The 21,975-nt window shown below is 36.1% G+C and overlaps 2 protein-coding genes and 1 long non-coding RNA gene across 4 annotated transcripts; all 3 read left to right on the top strand.

Moving 5' to 3' along the window:
- The first annotated feature begins 3,364 nt into the window (after nucleotides 1–3,364).
- LOC113765341 (histone-lysine N-methyltransferase family member SUVH9-like) lies at nucleotides 3,365–12,734 on the top strand. 2 transcript variants are annotated; one of them, XM_027309483.1, is made up of 2 exons: nucleotides 3,365–5,825; nucleotides 12,089–12,734. In XM_027309483.1, the coding sequence occupies exon 1, from the start codon at nucleotides 3,622–3,624 to the stop codon at nucleotides 5,761–5,763; it is 2,142 nt and encodes a 713-aa protein (XP_027165284.1). In that variant the 5' UTR covers nucleotides 3,365–3,621; the 3' UTR covers nucleotides 5,764–5,825; nucleotides 12,089–12,734. The 2 variants fall into 2 exon arrangements, with proteins under 2 accessions (XP_027165284.1, XP_027165285.1); XM_027309484.1 differs by lacking the exon at nucleotides 12,089–12,734 and adding an exon at nucleotides 6,491–6,589.
- Nucleotides 12,735–13,723: 989 nt separating this feature from the next.
- LOC113765343 lies at nucleotides 13,724–15,813 on the top strand. The gene is made up of 3 exons (XR_003467713.1): nucleotides 13,724–13,998; nucleotides 14,847–14,917; nucleotides 15,733–15,813. It is a non-coding gene; the product is annotated as an uncharacterized LOC113765343 (long non-coding RNA).
- A 102-nt stretch (nucleotides 15,814–15,915) lies between these two features.
- On the top strand, nucleotides 15,916–21,289 carry LOC113765342 (histone-lysine N-methyltransferase family member SUVH2-like). Its single transcript, XM_027309485.1, has 2 exons — nucleotides 15,916–17,548; nucleotides 20,914–21,289. The coding sequence occupies exon 1, from the start codon at nucleotides 15,996–15,998 to the stop codon at nucleotides 17,484–17,486; it is 1,491 nt and encodes a 496-aa protein (XP_027165286.1). The 5' UTR covers nucleotides 15,916–15,995; the 3' UTR covers nucleotides 17,487–17,548; nucleotides 20,914–21,289.
- The last annotated feature ends 686 nt before the right edge of the window (nucleotides 21,290–21,975 follow it).

The following is a 21,975-nucleotide window of genomic DNA, read 5'->3' as shown; positions in this document are numbered from 1 at the left end:
AAATTGATGGCTCATGCAATCCAGTAAATTCGAAGATCTTTACAGCTAAGAATTGTTCGACCAGAAGGTCCCAGCTTTCCATATCAAATCGCGTTTTGACTTTTAAACTTGCCTCCCTGTTTAAATTTTAGAGCGAAAGATCAAAAATTCAAATCTAATTGGAGGATTGAAAGATTCACAGGACAACAAAATGCATCCTCGAAAGGACCACAAATTTAGTTTTTTTTTTTTTTTTTTTTTTGAGGTGTCCGGTGATAACCCGCGTAATTAACCTCCTATTTTTTCGATTTTAAGTCATTGTGCCAAGTTTGTCCTTTGACGTACATCCAAGCTGAGGACGTCATCTTTTTACTTGAAGTGACCAAAACATCCTTGAATCCGCTTAGAAAATCCAAGGAGCTTATTCCTGACTTGCCATTTAAAGCAGCAATTTATGTACTTTTATTATATCATATGACAAATTTATACTCTTACGCAAACACAGCAGTATAATACAATGACAATTTTGGACATATTTTTGGGAGTTTTGACAATTCACTGATATTATTGTGACATTAAAATTATTGTTATGATAATATTATTTGTTTGAAAAAAATTTAACCCATAAAATGAATTGTACAGGCTCTATATGTGAAAAAGTGTATTTTCTCATCAATGATCTGGTTGGAAAAATTCATAGATTATAGAGGTGTGAAGTTGAACCTTGACAATTAGAAAATGGTTAGCAAAAATTTAAGAGTTTGTCTTATTAGTGGCTAGCCTCCATGTCACTTTTTCTTTAGAAAATGGTAATTATAATTAGCGTGTCAATATAGGGAAATGAATTCATAGACTAAGGTCTTTGACCATAAAAAAGATTAAATGTGAACGACAGAAAATGAAATTCATAGGGGGTAGTGATTATTGTACTAGTACTCAATCGAAATGATTTCAATTTTAAGTAATGTTCACAATAACATACATTACCCATTATAGATTATACGACATGATTTGAGTCTTTTTTTATGCATATTTCTATTTGTGGCCATGTCCTATGGGATGAGGTGGCCGTTGTTCTTTCTTGAGCATCTTTTTAGAGAATATCCACCTTCATTCATCACTTAATGTATTATTCGACATAGGGCATCAACAAATTTAATAGAAAGTCTTCAACTTCATATCTCACCAACCTTTAATCCTTTACCATATCTAGTCCTCTCGCTTCGATGACTCATCACCAACTCGAAAAGTACTGGCTGTGTTAGGATAGGAGAATATTTGTAAATATTATTTGAAATAATACTATAGTATTTTTTATGATATAATGTATGTGAAATAAAAAAAATGGTAAGTGAAAAATATGTTTATCATGCAATCAAAATATTATTTGAGAAATAAATTTGTATCCAAACACTTCTACCTACTTATAGGTAAAAAGTGAATACAAAATAAATCCTAATAGTATGCTATCTCACTTTCTTGTTTGAACCACTTAATAGTCAAGAATATCATATGATTGTATCCATCATTTGGTCATGACCAGATTTGGAGAGAGGAATGGAGCATGAGAGAGAGTGGAGAAGGGAGTGGTAGTGGGAAAAAAGAGAAGAAAGAGTGAGAAGGTGATGGAATAGAGAGAGGAGAAGGAAGGGGAGGGAAAGGATAAGGATGAAATAGCATTGGCGATGGAACGATATTGGTGATATTTTTTAGGCTATACTTTTTGGATTAATTTCTATATATTAATAGTATATACAATACACCATCATTTAAATGTGTAATAACTAGTTGAAAATTCAAAATTGACATATATTTCATGCATTTAATGATAATAGTCCATATAATATTATTGTATATAAGATTTACTCATATTTTTTTGAGTGTATATAAGCATAGTTTGACTACCTAAGTGCATTGTCCATTACTTAATGTATTATTCCACATAGGGCTTTAACATATTCAATAGAAAGTCTTCAACTCGATGTCACCACCATCCTTTAATCCTTTACCATATTTAGTCTTTTTCCTTCGATAACTCATCACCTACCCTAAAAGCATTGATTGTGTTAGGATAGGAGATTGTTTGTAAACATTATTTGAAATAATGTGGGAGCATTTTTTTATGATATGATATATATGAAATAAAAAATGATTAAAATATAAAATGGTATGTGCAATCAAAATATTATTCGAGATATAAATTTATATCCAAACACTTCTACCTACTAAAAAGTAAAAATTGAATACAAAATAATGATAGTATACTATTTCATTTTGTCATTTAAGCCACTTAATAATCAAGAATTATCGATCGTTTGGTCATGACCAGATCTTGGGAGAAGAAGGGAGCATGGAAGAAGGTGGAGAAGAGAGTGGTAGTATGAAAAAAAAGAACAGAGGAAAGGGTGAGAAGGTTACGGAGAAGAGAGAGGAGAAAGAGAGAGTGGGGGCTCGGGGAGGGAAAGAAAAATGGAGTGATGGAGGTGATGGAATACTATTGGTGAGATATTTTTTAGAATATACTTTTCATATTAATTTTTTATGTATTGACAGTGACTATATCGTCATTTAAATGTATAATAACTAATTTAAAATTAAATTTGGCATATATTGCATGTATCTAATCATAATAATGTATATACTATCAGTATATATAAGATTTACTTATACTTTTTTGAGTGTTTTTATATTTAAGCAAGTTAATATTTTTAAAAAAATTGTCATTTTAAAACACTGTAACAACCTCGGTCTCAATTTCGTATTACATAAATTGATCTTAATAATGTATTAGTAATCTTTATATGATTGGAAAATATAAATAAAGGGTCACGTGTTACTTTAATACATAGCAAAATATTAGTAAAAACTATAACAAAATGTTAAAATGTCATATCTCGTTCTCAAAACTTTCAATCACATAGTTATTTTTTTTTTAATTTTTTTTATATCTATTTCAAAATCCAGCTCATATGTCAATATATTTTCGCAACGTATGCTTTGCATCTTTCTCAAAACAACACATCATTTCAATAAATAATAAATACTTACTTAGGTAGATTAATTCTACAAATTCACTTGTAAAACAAGTAACATATACATCACTCACATGAAAATGAAATGTACACCACCAATTATCACTTTTTTCACATCCCCTTGCATCATGGTACTTATGTGGCTACTAAATATGGTGGTACGTCACATAATCAGACAGTGTTCATAACCTATTTTCTCAATACAAGGGCATTTCTGTCAGGGTAGTGTGTTCTGCCATCTCTCCCTTTCATCACTTTCTAATTCCTAATAATCAGCTAATCTCCTAATCTATATGCTTTGTTCTGACACCCAAAACTCTTGTCTCCATCCTTTAATCCCTTCACCATTTCGCAAAAAGGCCCCCTTTCCTCACTCTTTCACTCCTCACCTCCATGAAAACAGACTCAATACGCCTCTGCAAAAACCTACCAACCGCCACCATCTCCATTTCCTCAAAATCTCTTCACCTGAATTTCATGAGCTAGCAAAGCCCATCTCACCAAACCACCTCACTACCCAAAAGCTGTAAAAAAGATCCCATCTTTTTCTTGATTCTTCCTCAAGAAAAAAGAAAGGTGAAAAAAAGAAAAGAAAAGGAAAAAAAAAATAATGGGTTCTCTTATCCCAGCTGAAGACTTGAATCTCCATCTTGGACCCTCTTCCTCAATTTCTGCTTCCGTTCGAGACCCTCTTGCACCGTCTTCCTCTGTTTCTGCTTCCATTCGAAACCCTTTAATTATCCCCAAGAAAGAACCCAAACTTGAACCTCTTGATGACCTTTTGGATGAACCCCCAGTAGCCCATTATCGAACGCCTTTGCCATTTTACTTAAACACTTCGAACAACCTTAATTCCAGCTCAACTTTCACCGTAACCCCATCTCCGACCACCCCCATTACACCCGCTACCCCTAGCCCTACTGCCAACAACCAAGAACCCGTAACTTCTTCCTCCAATGATTCGTCGAATGTTTATTCGGAATTTTATCGTCTCACGGAGCTTTTCCGCAACGCTTTTGCTGAAGGAGGAGAAAGGAATGGAGAGGGTGCTGAATTTGAGGACTCTGATATCTCGAGAGCGATTGTGCCTTTTAATTCTGAGAATGAGAACCAGCCTTTCAATTCTGAGAATGAGAACCAGCTGTTGAACGCTGTGGTATCGCGGAGGAAATATTCTCAGAGGTCGGCTGAGTTAGTCCGCGTGACGGATCTTAGTGCGGATGATGTGCAGTATTTTAGGAATTTAGTGAGAAAGACGAGAATGCTTTATGATGCGATTCGGGTTTTGGCTATCGCGGAGGATGAAAAACATAGGGGGGACTTGGTTCCTCATAGGAGGACTAGAGGGGACTTAAAAGCAGCTGCATTGTTGAGGCAACGTGGGTTGTGGTTAAATCGCGATAAAAGGATTGTGGGTGCAATCCCTGGTGTGGAGATTGGGGATTTGTTTTTTTTCAGGATGGAATTATGTGTAATTGGATTACATGGGCAGGCTCAGGCTGGCATTGATTATCTGTCAGCAAGTCAGAGCTCGAATGGAGAACCTATAGCGACAAGTGTGATTGTTTCAGGAGGCTACGAGGATGACGTAGACACTGGAGATGAGATAATTTACACTGGACACGGTGGACAGGACAAGCACAACAGGCAATGTATGAATCAGAAGCTGGAATGTGGGAATTTGGCACTGGAGAGGAGCATGTACTATGGCATTGAGGTAAGGGTAATTCGTGGTTTTAAATATGAGGGCAGTGTTAGTGGTAAAGTTTATGTTTATGATGGTTTATATAGAGTTGTTACTTGTTGGTTTGATGTGGGGAAATCCGGCTTTGGCGTTTTTAAGTATAAGCTTGTTAGAATTGAGAATCAACCGGAAATGGGTAGCTCGATTCTCAGGCTTGCGCAGACTCTTAGGACTAGGCCGTTAGAGGCAAGGCCAAAAGGGTATGTTAGTCTTGACTTGTCAATGAAGAAAGAGAATGTGCCTGTTTTTCTGTTTAATGATGTGGATAATAATAACGAGCCTGTCTTTTTTGAGTATCTTTTGTCGACTGTCTTCCCACCTCATGTATACAACCATGGCAAGAATGGGACAGGATGCGATTGCATAGGTGGTTGTTTGGATGGTTGTTTTTGTGCTGCAAAAAATGGGGGCGATTTTGCATACGAACAAAATGGGATTTTGTTGAAGGGAAAGCCGGTAATCTTTGAGTGTGGGCCACATTGTCGTTGTCCTTCAACTTGTCGGAATCGGGTGAGCCAGAGAGGTGTAAGGAATAGATTGGAAGTCTTTAGGTCCAGGGAGACTGGTTGGGGAGTTAGATCATTGGATTTGATCCAGGCTGGTGCATTTATTTGTGAATTCACAGGAGTTGTTCTTACGCGCGAACAAGCTCAGATTTTCACCATGAATGGAGACAGCTTGGTTTATCCTAGTCGCTTTCCTGATAGGTGGGCCGAGTGGGGTGATTTAACTGATATATTTCCTGATTACAAGCGTCCAGAACATCCGTCAATTCCGCCATTGGACTTTGCAATGGATGTATCAAGACTGAGGAACGTAGCCTGTTACATAAGCCACAGCTCGAATCCAAATGCTTTGGTACAGCCAGTTCTGTATGATCACAATAATGTCTCTTTCCCTCACCTCATGTTGTTTGCGATGGAGAACATTCCTCCTTTAAGGGAAATTAGCCTTGACTATGGGATCGCTGATGAGTGGACAGGAAAACTTCCCATCTGCGATAAATAATTGGACTCGGTGTCTGTTTCTTTTGGATGCAGGGCCTCCATTTGAAAACATAATGCACTAAGGTACACTCATTTTTTGCAGTAGTATTTTTTGAGTTTCTTCTGAACTCTTTCTGGGTTGTATGACTTATTGACACTTTCTAAAGTTTCCACGGCTTCTTGTACTTCTAAAGTTCTGAGAGAACTTTTATGTTTCTCTAGATACTGCTTATGACCTGTTGGTTTTGTCATTTCTTTACAAATCTAATGTGGATAATTGAATTTACGTGTGCGGGGGCCTTTTTCTCGCTATCATGCATTTCTTTGATGCATCTTCTGGTTTTTTGCTTTCCGGTTGACTGGGAAAGGAAATTTATTTGTTGTGGTTGATATTGTGGGCTTATTCTCATCTAGTTCAGCTATTTTATGGAAAGCTTGTTTTTTGTTTGAAACTATTAATAGCTAAACTCTAACAATGATAACAGCTTGAAGCCTATTTCTCAGAATCAGCTCTTTTGAAAAGCAAGTGAAAGTACCTCAAAACAACTTTTTGTTTGAAAAGAAGTTACAGTTGAGTTTATAATTTGTTTTTAATACTTTTATTTTATTTTTGCCTTTAGGGAATGATTACAATTTTTTGACCCTGGGTTAGTAAGTAGTAGTTACTTCAGAAATTTGAGTATTGTGGTTAGTCAGACTTAGATATGTCAGTTGCGCATACTTTAATACTTCAGCAATTGCTGTTGTAGGATAAGAAGGTGCCAAAGTCCTCCCAGTTCATACAGGCTCGACAATTTTGATGCAAACTCTTAAGGATATGGTTATGGAAACCAGCAACTCTGTAGTGTTGCCTCTTGTATAGTGTTGTGAACTATTGAAGTTTGTGTTCTTGCCATATTTCTGTCCTAAAATGTTGAATGAAGAGAATGACTGAGATGTTAATTCTTCTTTAAAGTGACTAAACAAAAAGAAGGTTGCTAAGACAAGGCAATCAATCATTGAAACTTGTTGATTTCCTAGGAACACAAATAAGGCTATTCAAAATTGTACTGACCAATTAGCAAGCTCTAATACAAGTAATGATTTATTTGGATTTAGACTGAACGATAGCAACATATGGAACCTTTGGGGCAAATTACAAAAGTTTGCAAGGCATGAATAACATTTGCAAAAACTTTTACTTGGATAAACACCCATGTACTTAGGTTGAAATTTTGAGCAAGACCTCTTTCTAGTATATCATCATATGATGGGAGTGAGGTGGCCTGTGTGGCCAAGGCTAACCAACCAGATAGAGACCTGCAGCAGAAATGACTCCATACTTTGGAAAATAAGCCCAAATCAACAAAGTCAGTTAGATCTCAAAACAAAAAGTCCAAAGTGAGTCAATGAGGGATTCCTGCTTTACTGTAGTGTACTTTAGATTACGTCATAATAGCCCTCCTCAGATCCCCTGTCTGACGCTTTATCACAGTTGAACCCTCTTTGGAGTGGTAATGAGATCTCCATACGCTAACCTTGGATGACCATACAAGAATGGAGAAAACCACTTCCTCATTTCAACTCTTCAGCATATGTATAGCATATATGAAACCACAACTGGGTATAAACAAAAAGACATCAGAAGTCCTCATTGACAATGTAGAATGGTAGTTGATCTTTTCTTTTTTTTTTTTTCCTTTTTTCTTTTTCTTACAAGGGTTGGGCAGTGGTATTGCATTGACCACGCAAAATATATTGGCAACTTAAATAAGTAAAAGATACATCACATGGCTAATTTTCCCAAGTTGTGGAACCTCTAAAGAATCTCTAGAGTAGAGATGGCAATTTGTCCCAAGTCCCAATGGGCTACCCCTGCCCAAAGGGACTTTGGGCACGATGGGTGTTCTAATTTTGAAATTGGGCTTAAAATGGGACTAATCGCATTTATATCCATCAATTGATGGGAATTCTTGGGAAATACTTAGGTACCCATTGGGGCCCAAAGATCTCACCAAAAATTTATCCTATCAATTGTTCTATATCTTTTAACAACTCAAGTAAACCATTTTTATTCTTCCAGCTAGGTCCTTCAGTTTTTTCCTTGTTATTATGCTTAAAACCCCCATCTAGTTTTCTCAGCTCTTTTGTCTCTTAGAAATCACTTTTTTTTTTTTTAAAGTTTTTTCCCTTTTTCATAAAAATTTTGTCGCCAGTCTCAATTTAGAGTGCTCTTTAAAAAATGTTGAAAGAAACTTCTTGTTTTGAGATGGGAACTCAATGGTTACGCAGTCAGGCCGAAGAGAGCCCAAATAGGGCTCTTTTAGGCCTGTAAATGGTTTCGAACTCCTTTTTTAGTAGAATACTAATCAAAATGAATATTGGGAGTAATATGGAAGTCATTAATCTATAATCTTATTAAAAAATTCTTTGTCCAGTCTTGGTAGTTTTATGATGGCTCATAGTTCCAAACACCATTTCGTTATACTCATAAATACAAGTCCTTTTAAGTTTTTATAGGACTTATTTTTTCCTCAACTAAAATTTAGCAGCATTGGAAATGAAAGATTAAAACAATATATATACATAGAAAATAAATACAAGAAAATTTGGGGAAAAAAGAATTTAAGAAATATAAATTCACAATAAGACTAAAAGAAATTTAATAAATAAAAAAAATTAAAGTTATATAAAAAATAAAAAAGAATTAAAGGAAAAAAGAATACAGGAATAGACCTGGGCATTGGGCGGGATCAATCTATACCCATCCCAAATTGATTCCGCCCAACTTGGTCCCAAAACATATATGGGTGAGGTTGGGTCTAGACTCATATTACTCGATTCCATTTCAAACCCACGCAAATCCTGCCCATTTTGCCACCTCTACTCTAGAGTTAGTTACCCTCAAATCATTGTTCCTTTCTTAAAACATGGTTTGATTTCCATCAGCATTGCTACTTCCTACTGGTTCCTTTCCTTTTCAATTTTTTTTTATAAAATATTTACTTAAGAAAAGAAAAGAAGATCTATTGTGGAGCTTTCAAGAATTTCATATTAGCTCTAGAGAAGCTAATACTGGAGCTAGCTTTGGTAAAGCTAATGCTGGAGATTCTTTAAAGATCCATGAAGTTGTGGACAATCTAGCATGTTGCTTGAAGCATATGCAGATCAACATATGCTGATCAAAGTCATTTAAACAAACAGAAAGTGCCTGCAAGGTCTTCTGCAGAGTTTGGTATTAAATTAAAATAAACTATATTTTGTGACTTCAAATTTGCATTTACTTGAAATATTAACTTCCTGGGGCCTATTGAAAGTGTTTATTTGATTGTAGTTGCGTTATTTGCTAAGTTCTGCTATGTTTTTATTTAATCTAGCTGAACTGCTAAGGAAGAAGTAGTTCCTGATTTGCTGATGGTGTTTAGATTAATCCGAATTTCTCCCAATGAAATTTTGTTACCTTGTCACTAAATTCGCTTGAACTTGAGGCTTGACGTTTTGTTGCAACAGTGACTTGGCAGCTGGCTTTGGATTCTCAAATAGGTCACAAGTTTGATTTTGGATAAGAATGTTTAAACTCGGGAGAACTATCACTAATGCTGCTTATTACATATCTAGTTGACCTTTGGAAGTAATGTGATCTTCTAAAACAACGTCCTCTATTGGCTAAGATTCTTGCAATTATGATAGAACACTATGTTGCTAAATATGTGATTGTCCAAATAGACAATTGAGTGGTCTTTTGGAAGTAGACTAGTGTTCTAATACTTTTTGCCTTATTTATCCATTTCACCATGGAAAAACCTGTTGAATATAAGTCGAAATAGAGCATATACACCAAAATACCTTTTTTGTGCTTAAAGTTGCAGATGTTAGCACATTAACTTTTGAAATGAGCTGAATAGAAAATTCTTGGTTGTACTTGGTTCACAGCCCCACTTGTGGACCTTGTGGCCATCCAATTGCCCAAATCATTTATATAACATGTATGACATCAGCCTGATGTCATATGATGTCACAATGGTGACTTAGGCACTTGGGTGGCCACAAGGTCTACGGGTGGATCTGTGAAGGAAGTCCAGGCAAGAATTCCTGTGATAAACTTCATTGATTTCATCCAACTATTCAGTGATTCTAAGAAGAAATTAATTTTAGCGATGCATCTTTGACAAAAGATTTTGGTCTATAAAAGTCTCCACTCCACTTACTAGTCATTTGTTTTCTTCAGATCATATAAATCCAATCAAAAAAGGCTTGTAGTTCACTCATAATACAGCTTGTTACTGTATACAGATGCAAAAAATTTAGTATCAATTCTACAAGTTCTGTGAGTTGGTCTTTCAGTGCATGAGATAATTTGAAATTGCAATTATACAGATCCAAAGTCCCTTAATCTTAACCACATGATTTACTTGTGTGATGGTTAACCAAATTAATTGAGGCGTTTCTTTTTCTTCGAGGACAGTGTTTACAATTTCTGTCATGGAAGAATCTTAAGTGTTATTAAATGTTTCCCTGTGATAAAGTCGTGGAGAATGACAATCTTTTGATGTTGGGACCAATTGCACTTTCTTCCTGGGTGTACAGAATGCTAACAAAATTAGATTTTACCCAGTTTGGGGTTGATACATGGTTCTTTTTGCAATAAAATGTTGCCTATACTTTTCTGTCATGTGTATGAAATCTCAAATGACTTAACTTTTTTGCTTTTTAGTTCATGATAACATGTAGGAACTTGTTACATGATGGCAAAAAGGTAGAAAACAGTATTCGAAGTAGTGTCTTTTTACTTGTTTTCATCAAATCAAATGCTTCTTAGGTGTAATATATAACTTATATCTGAATTTTCTACATGCTCTATGTTTGATGTGACATTTAGAGTATATTGGTTGTAACAATTTGTCAGAAGATGTGTTAATGTTCTTACCAATTTGTATGTTTACCTGTTGTCTTGTTTTTTCAGAGTCAAATCATTAATATGGTGAAGTATAATTTTTTTTTTCCTTTATTGTTGAAAGTAGAAGTTTACAATCATTGCTCTGATGTAGAAATAGCATGTATAGTGGTTTATGACCCTGATGGATAGTTTCTTGGACTAACTTTGATGATTAAAATTAGGCTTTACATCATGAACATTTATGAGATCTGATTTCTGCTTGCTCTTCATGAGCAGATGATGATTTTTTTTTTTCATTGTGACTGATCAATGTTCAATTCTGAAGTGGTCTTCCTCCAAGTTATTGTTCTTACTTTTTGGGTCTCTTTTGGTTGAGCTCTTCTGTTAGTATAGTAAATGATTTGTCCCAATGCTTATCATTAGTTGAACCTGACTTTTGTGAAGGTGTTTGAATTTGTCCTTCTCCTTCTCTCTCTCTCTCTCTCTCTCTCTCTCTTAAACTTTTGCACATTATTCTGGATGGAACTTTGTGAGAATTAGTTACCTGCTTCAGTGGATTTATTCCCTTTTATTTTGCGAAAAATCTTCTTTTGAATTTTTGGATGAAACTCTGTCAGAATTAGTTACCTGCTCTTGTAGTGCATCAATTGGTTTGAGATTGATGATTAACTAAGTTTTGATGGGCTTGCAATTTAGCTAATCTGATGTGGCAGTGTCAGACTCCCCTCTTGCAAGCTTGGTTGTGTTTAAAAATGCATTAAAGCTAATTCTATATCATGTTTATTTTTCACGTGATCCTTTTCCTGGCATATGGTCGATTTATACTTCTAGAGGTTTTGCTGAACATGTTTCTTGTAGAACAGCATAGCTTTTGAATGATGTCATATGCATTTCTCCTTTGCTGCATATCTGTCTTCCCTTAATTTTCTGAGGAATCAATCTGATGAGTTTTTTTCATTGTGCTTTTCCTGATTCTTTTTTTGTCCTTTTGTACTTATTAGTACATGGCCATTTTTCTGGGTTGGGTAATGGCTTATGGCAATGGCAAGTATGGCTGCTTTCTATTGCAAGTTGTTTATACTTTCTACTGTGCAAATAAATGTACCTGTAATTAGATTATTTTGCAATTTTGATGGTTCTCTGCTTTACTGTTGCTTTCTTTCACCTCTGTTTCTTTCTGCCATCCTCTTGAGGTTTGATGTTGATGCACTTGGCTTTTCTTGCGTATCACGCAGGTGTTAGTTTTGTCTTGAAATGATACTTTTCATTGAAGATTTTTATTTCTTAGTAATTTCACTATGAATACCAAATGGGCCCTTTAGTGGTTGTTGGATTTTATGGTTGTATATTTACGTCGTTCCACTCTACATATGAGATAAATAGTTACCGAATGTACAGTAGATAAATATGTTATTGAAAATAAGTTTGGGCATAATTTCTGTTTGCTGATGCTTTCTTTTTTGGCTTGCAGATGGAATTTTACCATGTAAAGCAACAGTACTGTAACTTGTTTTGTGTACCAGGGTTCTGACCGGCACAAGCATCTTCATTGCTGTTATCCTGAACTGTCTTGAGAATGTTGACTTCTCCTTAACTCCTGTCGCTTGCTGTTTTGAATCTGCAAATTATTGGATAGGGTATGAATACTATAAAGAAATATGATTAAACAGATCTCCTGTTGGGGTTGACTGCTGCAAGGGGTATTTTGCTGCCTTTAAAGGGGCCTTTTGCACTAGCATGTCTTGGCAAAGGGTGTATGGGATGACTAGCTGATAAATATTTTGCATGACTATATGATTTCCTAGTCTTAGTTTGTATGTATGGGATGTCTGTACAGATACTGTAATGGTTGTACCGTGGGTTGTAGTTCATTTTATGTGCTTTTTATCTTTGAAAGATCAAAAAAGAGAACAAGGGGGGCAAATTTTTGTAACATTTGTAAATGCAGAGTTCTGTTTTTAATTTTTTTATTCCTATAGATGAAAGATGTTGATGACTCTTCGGATTTCAGATTGCTAGTAAGTTCTGGCAGCATTCAATGCTGTTTCATGGTTTTTTGCTTGCAAAAGCTGCTTGGATGACAGTGAAATGAAATCTGTAGTTCTGGTTTCTCTTCATCTCTTCAGCTACTGTCCTTTTTATTGGAATGAAAACTTCCTCTTGTACCTCAATTGGCCCGCCCATGCTTTCATTCTTTTTGCTATCAATCACTAGTGAGTTTGTTTGGACAAAGATAATTTGGTTTGCAAAATTTATTCTCACAAATCCCAATTACCTTTTTATCTCACATACATCACATCACAAAAAGTGTTACAGTAAATATCTCAAATAAATCATCCAAATAAACTCTTATCCAAAGTACTATCTTTTGGTTTTTTTTGTTCTGGTCTTCTGAAAAGGTAATACGAAGTTCAAAGTGAAAAATTGCCAGAAATGTGTTGTCTTACCAAAATAAAAATAAGAGGCTGCTAGTTTTAGGATGCATTTGGTGCTATAGTTTTATAATAGAAATTTAATTACAAATCCTCAAATTTCAAAAAGGAAAAAGAAAAAAATGAGGGAACAATAGTAATAGTTTTATAAGTCGGTAACTAAAGCTAGAATTGAAAATCATTTTTACAATTACACTTGACTACTCCCTTTGTTTCAAAAAAAATGTATTTTTTTTTTTGGCGTTTTAGTATTCTAACATTTTAAGAATAGTGGAACAATTGCAATGTTAGATTCGAATTTTTTAAAAATAGTGGATTGATTGTAATATTAGTACTTTTGCTTACAAATTTACCTTCTAAAATTCAAAATTTAAATTTGGGTATTTTTTTCCCTACCACTTTATCACCCAATCGAATCCAATCCTTCCCTAGCTTTAATAAATATCCAAGACATAACATTTTAAATGAAATGGAAGAAGATTCGCTTTAAATGGATTGTGATTTTTTAGAAAAAATTTCTACAATTTTCGTGAATACTTAATGATCCTTTTATCTGTATACTTATCTTATATACATATTGCATCCTTGAAAGTACAAGTAGTGTAGCTTTTTTTTGGAAAAATTTCCCGAAAGCACAATCCAAACGGGGTATTAATTTTCAGCAAGGTTCTTATGCAATTTTCCAAAACTCCACGGTACGAGTACATTCCTTTTGTTGCAAGGTTGTGAGGAGCAGGGAAACAGAAACAAACGGTGAAGAGGCAAAAGAAACAGAGTCCTGTGGGAGTCAATTGAAGGGGTTGATGATGGAAATTAAGATGGCTAAGCTTCAAGCATGCTACAATTGTTGTCTGCTTATTCAACTTGCTCACTGCCCATTTCTTGCTTCAGGGATTCCTCTCTGCTTCTTCATTTGGCCAGTTCTCTTCTTCTCACCAACCCAATTCAGGTTCCTCTTTCTCTCCAATATTTTCATTTTATTGGTGGATCTACTGTTTCTTCCTAAATTCAACTTGTGGGCTTCCGGAATAAGTCTGATATAAGATTGCTAAATCTTGAATTTAGATTTCAGTATACTTAATTTGGGTTTATGATGCTAATCTGCGGTTTTCAAGATTGTTAAGTGATAATTTCTGGGATTATGATCAATTGATGGACTGGGTAGAGAATATCAACTTCTTTTGAGTGGTTGGTAATGGGAAAAGGGCTTTAAAAAGATGCAGATTTACAGCTTGTTTTTGTGTCCGCTACTGTTTTGATGAATTTGCTGCCAATGACTAGTGAGTATGGTGTCTTGCGTTTTCATGATTAATCGTAGCTCTTCAATTGTGAGAAAACATTTCTTTTAAGGGAATAAGATTTGAGTAGCTCTGCTTTTTGGAGCAGCTTTTGAGTCGGTGAGGGAATCTTTTGAAAGCTGGTAAAACAGTTTCTAGCCCATCACCTGTAGGAATTGGGAAGAATAAAATCCATTGAGAGGATATTGATAGAATAGGTAAGAAATTTTGGTGGAAGCAACCCTTTGCTGGATGTAGCTATGTGGCTTATATAACTTGTAGATAATTGTAATGTAGCATCCAATCATCATTTCTGAACCAAGATTGAAGCTGTTTTAGACTTTAGGATAAATGAATACATCTTATCCTCATATTTTGTTTAGTAGCATTACTTTGTCTGGAAATAGTTATTTATGTTGATGCTCTTTGAAAATTTTCGTTATTTTCTTGGTACTTATCTCATTTTATGGACTGCTATCTTGCTTATTCAGTAATACATTTCTCTATCCTAAAAATGCAGTTTTACTTAGGTACATGAAGGAATCTGAGGAGGTACGCCGTGCCATGATACCTTTGGATTTTATCAAAAGAGTGAGTACCAATTCTTTGACTTCTATTACCATATTGTATTGCCAGCTGTGACAATTTATTTAAGTACTGGTGTCCAGAAGATGTGAGAAATAAAATTATCGCTTAAACTCTTCCATCGCTTTATATGGGGGTTGTATTATTTGTCTCCATCCTTTAATCCCTTTCCCATTTCGCAAAAAGCCCCTTTCCTCACTTCACTCGCTCTTTCACTCCTCACCTCGACGGAAACAAACTCATACACCTCTGCAAAAACCTACCACCTCCCACCATCACCATTTCCTAAAAATCTCTTCACATGAATTTCATGAGCTAACAAAACCCATCTCACCAAACTACCTCACTACCCAAAAGCTGTAAAAAAAAAAAACTCATCTTTTGCTTGATTTTTCCTCTAGAAAAAAAGGTGAAAAAAGAAAAGGAAAAAAACATGGGTTCTCTTATCCCAATTGAAGACTTGGATCTCCGTCTTGGACCGTCTTCTTCAATTTCTACTTCCATCCGAGACCCTCTTGCACCATCTTCCTCAATTTCTGCTTCCATTCCAAACCCTTTAATTATCCCCAGAAAAGAACCCACACTTGAACCTCTTGATGAACTTTTGGATGAACCCCCAGTAGCCCATTATCAAATGCCTTTGCCATTTTACGTAAACCCTCCAAGCAACCTTAATTCCAGCTCAACTTTCACCATAACCCCATCTCCAACCATCCCCATTACACCCGCTACCCCTAGCGCTACTGCCAACAACCAAGAACCCGTACCTTCTTCCTTCAATGATTCGTTGAATGTTTATTCGGAATTTTATCGTCTTACAGGGCTTTTTGGCAACGCTTTTGCTGAAGGAGAAGAAAGGAATGGAGAGGTTGCTGAATTTGAGGACTCTGAAATCCCGAGAGCAATTCTGCCTTTGAATTCTGAGAATGAGAACCAGCCTTTCAATTCTGAGAATGAGAACCAGCTGTTGAACGCTGTGGTTTCGCGGAGGAAATATTCTCAGAGGTCAGCGAAGTTAGTCCGCGTGACGGATCTTAGTGTGGATGATTTGCAGTATTTTAGGAATTTAGTGAGAAGGACGAGAATGCTTTATGATGCGATTCGGGTTTTGGCTATCGCGGAGGATGAAAAACATAGGGGGGATTTGGTTCCTCATAGGAGGACTAGAGGGGACTTAAAAGCAGCTGCATTGTTGAAGCAACGTGGGTTGTGGTTAAATTGTGATAGAAGGATTGTGGGCACAATCCCTGGCGTGGAGATTGGGGATTTGTTTTTTTTCAGGATGGAATTATGTGTAATTGGATTACATGGGCGGGCTCGGGCTGGCATTGATTATCTGTCAGCAAGTCAGGGCTCAAATGGAGAGCCTATAGCGACAAGTGTGATTGTTTCAGGAGGCTACGAGGATGATGTAGACACTGGAGATGAGATAATTTACACTGGACATGGTGGACAGGACAAGCAGAACAGGCAATGTACGAATCAGAAGCTGGAATGTGGGAATTTGGCACTGGAGAGGAGCATGTACTATGGCATTGAGGTAAGGGTAATTCGTGGTTTTAAATATGAGGGCAGTGTTAGTGGTAAAGTTTATGTTTATGATGGTTTATATAGGGTTGTTACTTGTTGGTTTGATGTGGGGAAATCAGGGTTTGGGGTTTTTAAGTATAAGCTTGCTAGAATTGAGAATCAACCGGAAATGGGTAGCTCTATTCTCAGGTTTGCGCAGATTCTTAGGACTAGGCCGTTAGAGGCAAGGCCAAAAGGGTATGTTAGTCTTGACTTGTCAATGAAGAACGAGAAGGTGCCTGTTTTTCTGTTTAATGACGTGGATAATAATAATGCGCCTGTCTTTTATGAGTATCTTCTGTCAACTGTCTTCCCGCTCCATGTATACAAGCATGGCAAGAATGGGACAGGGTGCGATTGTGTGGGTGATTGTTTTGATGGTTGCTTTTGTGCTGTGAAAAATGGGGGCGATTTTGCATATGAAGAAAATGGGATTTTGTTGAAGGGAAAGCCAGTAATCTTTGAATGTGGGCCAGATTGTCGTTGTCCTGCAACATGTCGGAATCGGGTGAGCCAGAGAGGTGTTAGGAATAGATTGGAAGTTTTTAGGTCCAGGAAGACTGGCTGGGGAGTTAGATCGTTGGATTTGATCCAGGCTGGTGCATTTATTTGTGAATTCGCAGGAATTGTTCTTACGCGCGAGCAAGCTCAGATTTTCACCATGAATGGAGACAGCTTGGTTTATCCTAGTCGCTTTCCTGATAGGTGGGCCGAGTGGGGAGACTTAACTGATATATTTCCTGATTATAAGCGTCCAGAATATCCATCAATTCCTCCATTGGACTTTGCAATGGATGTATCAAGACTGAGGAACGTAGCCTGTTACATAAGCCACAACTCGAATCCAAATGCTTTGGTACAGCCTGTACTCTATGATCATGATAATGTCTCTTTCCCTCACCTCATGTTATTTGCGATGGAGAACATTCCTCCTTTAAGGGAAATTAGCCTCGATTATGGGATCGCTGATGAGTGGACAGGAAAACTTCCCATGTACGATAAGTAATTGGATTCGGTGTCTGTTTCTTTAGGATGCGGGGCCACCATTTGAAGCCATAATGCACTAAGGTACACTCATTTTTTTCAGTAGTAGTTTTTGTGTTTCTTCTGAACTCTGAAGAATTATGGGTTGTATGACTTATTTTCACTTACTAAAGTTTCTATGACTTCTTGTACTTTAATGTTCTGGGAGAACTTTAATGTATCTCTAGATACTCCTTATGACCTCTTGATTTGTCATTTCTTTACAAATCTAATGTGGATACTTCTGCATTAAATTTACATATGCAGGGGCCCTTTTCTCGCTACCATGCGTTTCTGCGATGCATCTTCTGGTTTTTGGTTTTCCGGTTGAGTGGGAAAGGGAATTTACTTGTTGTAGTTGATATTGTGGTCTTATTCTCATCTAGTTTAGCTACTTTACGGATACTTTCATCAAGCTATTTAATATGGAAAGCTTGTTTTTTGTTTGAAAATATTAAAAGCTAAACTCTGACAATGATTGCAGCTTGAAAGCTATTTCTCAGAATCAGCTTCTTACAAAAGCAAGTGAAAGCACCTCAACACAACTTTTTGTTTGTGAAGAAGTTACATTTCAGTTTATAATTTGCTTTAATTCTTTTATGTTATTTGTGGGGAATGATTACAATTTTTTGACTCTGGGTTAGTAAGTAGTAGTTACTTGAGAAATTTGAGTGTTGCGGTTGGGGTTGACTGCTATTTGTCAGTTGTGCATAATTTAATACTTCAGTAATTGCTGTTGTAGGATAAGATGGTGCTAAAGTCCCCCCAGTTCATACAGGCTCGACAATTTTGATGCAAACTCTTAAGGTTATGGTTATGGAAACCAGCAACCCTGTAGTCTTGCCTCTTGTATAGTGTTGTAAGCTATTGAAGTTTGTGTTCGCCATATTTCTGTCGTCGTAAAATGTTGAATGAAGAAATGACTGAGATGTTAATTCTTCTTTAAAGTGACTAAATAAAAAGAAGGTTGCTAAGACAAGGCAATCAAACATTGAAACTTGATTGTCTAGGAACACGAATAAGGGTATTCAAAATTGTACTGAACAATTAGCATGCTCTAGTACAAGTAATGCCGGAATGTGGATTTTTAGGGAAAGATAGCAACATATGGAACCTGTGGGGCAAATTACAAAAGTTTGCAAGGCAAGAGTAACATTTGCAAAAACTTATACTTGGATAAACATGCATGTACTTAGGTTGAAATTCTGAGCAGGATCTCTTTCTAGTATATCATCATATGATGGGAGTGAGGTGGCCTGTGTGGCAAAGGCCAACCAACCAGATAGAGACCGGCAGCAGAAATGACTCCATACTGTGGAAAATAAGCCCAAATGAACAAAGTCATTCAGATCTCAGAACAAAAAGTCCAAATTGAGTCAATGACTTCTTTACTGCAGTGTACTTTAGATTATGTCATTGTAGCCCTCCTTAGATCCCCTGTCCGATGCTTTATCACAACCCTCTTTGGAGTGGTAATGAGATCTCCATACGCTAACCTTGGATGACCATACAAGAATGGAGAAAACTCCTTGCTCATTTCAACTCTTCTGCATATGTATAGCATATATGAAAGCACAACTGGGTGTAAACAAAAAGGTATCATAAGTTCTCGTTGACAATGTGGAATGGTAGTTCTTAGTTGATCTTTTCTTTTTCTTTTTCTTCCAAAAGTTGTCCAGTTGTATTGCATTGACCACCCAAAATATATTGGCAACTTAAATAAGTAAAAGATACATCACATGGCTAATTTTCCCAAGTTGTGGAACCTCTAAAGAATCTCTATAGTTAGTTACCCTCAAATCATTGTTCCTTTCTTAAAACATGATTTGATTTCCATCAGCATTGCCACTTCCTTCTTGTTCCTTCCCTTCTCAATTTTTTATAAAATATTTACTTAAGAAAAGAAAAGAAGATCTATGGTGGAGCTTTCAAGAATCTCATATTGGCTTTGGTAAAGCTAATAACGGAGATTCTTTAAAGATCCATGAAGTTGTGGACGGTGTTGCATGTTGCTTGAAGCATATGCAGACCAACATATGCTTATCAAAGTCATTTAAACAAACAGAAAGTGCCAGCAAGATCTTCTGCAGAATTTGGTATTGAATTAAACTAAACTGTACTTTGTGACTTCAAGTTTGCTTTTACTTGAAATATTAACTTCCTCAGGCCTATCGAAAGTGTTTATTTGATTGTAGTTGCATTATTTGCTAAGTTCTGATATGTTTTTATTTAATCTAGCTGAACTGCTAGGGAAGAAGTAGTTTCCGATTTGCTGAAAGTGTTGAGGTTAACCTGAATTTCTCCCATTTAAATTTGGTTACCTTATCACTAATTTCGCAACTTGAGGCTTGACGTTTTGTTGCAACAGTGACTTGGCAGTTGGCTTTGGGTTCTCAAAAAGGTCACAAGTTTAACTCTGGATAATAAATGTTTAAAGTCGGGGTAACTATCACTAATGCTGCTTTTACATATGTAGTTGACCTTTGGAAATAATGTGATCTTCTAAAAAAAGTGCTTTGTTGGCTAAGATTCTTGCAATTATGATAGAACACTATGTTGCTAAATATGTGATTGCCCAGATAGACAATTGAATGGTCAGCCTAACTTTGATGATTCTTGCAATTATGATAGAACACTATGTTGCTAAATATGTGATTGCGCAGATAGACAATTGAATGGTCAGCCTAACTTTGATGATTTAAACTAGGCTTTGCATCATGAACATTTATGAGTCTGATTTCTGCTTGTTCTTCATGAGCAGATGATGATTTTTCTTTTTCAGTGTGACTGATCAATGTTCAATTCTGAAGTGGTCTTCCTCAATGTTATTGTTCTTACTTTTTGGGTCTCTCTTGGTTGAGCTCTTCTGTTAGTACAGTACATGGTTTGTCCTAATGCTTATCATTAGTTTAACCATGGCTTATGACAATGGAAAGTATGGGTTCTTTCTAATGCAAGTTGTTTATACTTTCTACTGTGCAAATAAATGTACCTGTAATTAGATTATTTTGCACTTTTGATGGTTCTCTACTCTACCGACTTTCTTGCACCTCTGTTTCTTTCTGCCATCCTCTCGAGGTTTGATGTTGATGCACTTGGCTTTTCTTGCGTATCACGCAGGTGTTAGTTTTGTCTTGAAATGATACTCTTCATTGAAGATTTTTATTTCTTAGTAATTTCACTATGAATACCAAATGGGCCCTTTAGTGTTTGTTGGATTTTGTGGTTGTATATTTATGCCGTTCCGCTGTACATATGAGATAAATAGTAACCGAGCGTACAGTAGATAAATATATTATTGAAAAATAAGTTTGGGCATAATTTCTGTCTGCTGATGCTTTCTTTTTTGGCTTGCAGATGGAATTTTACCATGTAAAAGCAACAGTACTGTAACTTGTTTTGTGTACCAGGGTTCTGACCGGCACAAGCATCTTCATTGCTGTTATCCTGAACTGTGTTGAGAATGTTGACTTCTCCTTAACTCCTGTCGCTTGCTGTTTTTGAATCTGCAAATTATTGCATAGGGTATCAACTCTATGAAGAAATATGATTAAACAGATCTCCTGTTGGGGTTGACTGCTGCAAGGGGTATTTTGCTGCCTTTAGAGGGGGCCTTTTGCACTAGCATATCTTGCCAAAGGGTGTGCTGGCTGATAAATATTTTGCATGACTTTTTAGATTGGATGCATGGGATGTCTTTACAGATACTGTAATGGCTGTACCGTGGGTTTTTAATTTTTTGTTTATTCCTATAAATGAAAGATGTTGATGACTCTTTGGATTTCAGATTGCTAGTAAGTTCTGGCAGCATTCAATGCTGTTTCATTGGTTATTTGCTTGCAAAAGCTGCTTGGATGACAGTGAAATGAAATCTGTAGTTCTGGTTTCTCTTCATCTCATCATCTACCCCCTGAGAAATTCTACATATGCTAGTAACTTGTCCTTTCGATTGGAATGAAAACTTCCTCTTACGTTAAATGAACACTTCCTCTTGTACCCAATTGGCTCACCCATGCTTTCATCCTTTGCGACATTCCGCTATCAACCACTATCTTTTTTTTTCTCGTTCTGGTCTTCTGAAAAGGTTTTGCTGTAATACGAGGGACTAAGTTCGAAGTGAAAAATTGCCAGAAACTATGTGTTGTCTTACCAAATTAAAAATAAGAGGCTGATAGTCTTGGGTGGAATAAGATGCATTTGGTGCTATAGTTATATAGTAGAAATTTAATTACAAAAATCCACAAATTCAAAAAGGGACAAAGGAAAAAAAAAAAAAAAAGGTGGCCGAGGGCTACTAATTTATGGTAATAGTTTATAAATCGGTGAGTAAAGTTAGAATTGAATCTCATTTGTATAATTACATTTGATTACTCCCAGCATCTCAAAAAAATTTATTTATTTTTCATATTTGAGGATTCTAATATTTTAAGAATAGTGAAGCGATTGTAATGTTAGATTCTGATCTTTTAAAA

The sequence above is a fragment of the Coffea eugenioides genome, chromosome 3 (assembly GCF_003713205.1).
Source record: "Coffea eugenioides isolate CCC68of chromosome 3, Ceug_1.0, whole genome shotgun sequence".
Taxonomy (NCBI): domain Eukaryota; kingdom Viridiplantae; phylum Streptophyta; class Magnoliopsida; order Gentianales; family Rubiaceae; genus Coffea; species Coffea eugenioides.
The sequence above is the reverse complement of the archived record's forward strand: the minus strand, read 5'-3'. Positions and strand labels throughout refer to the sequence as shown.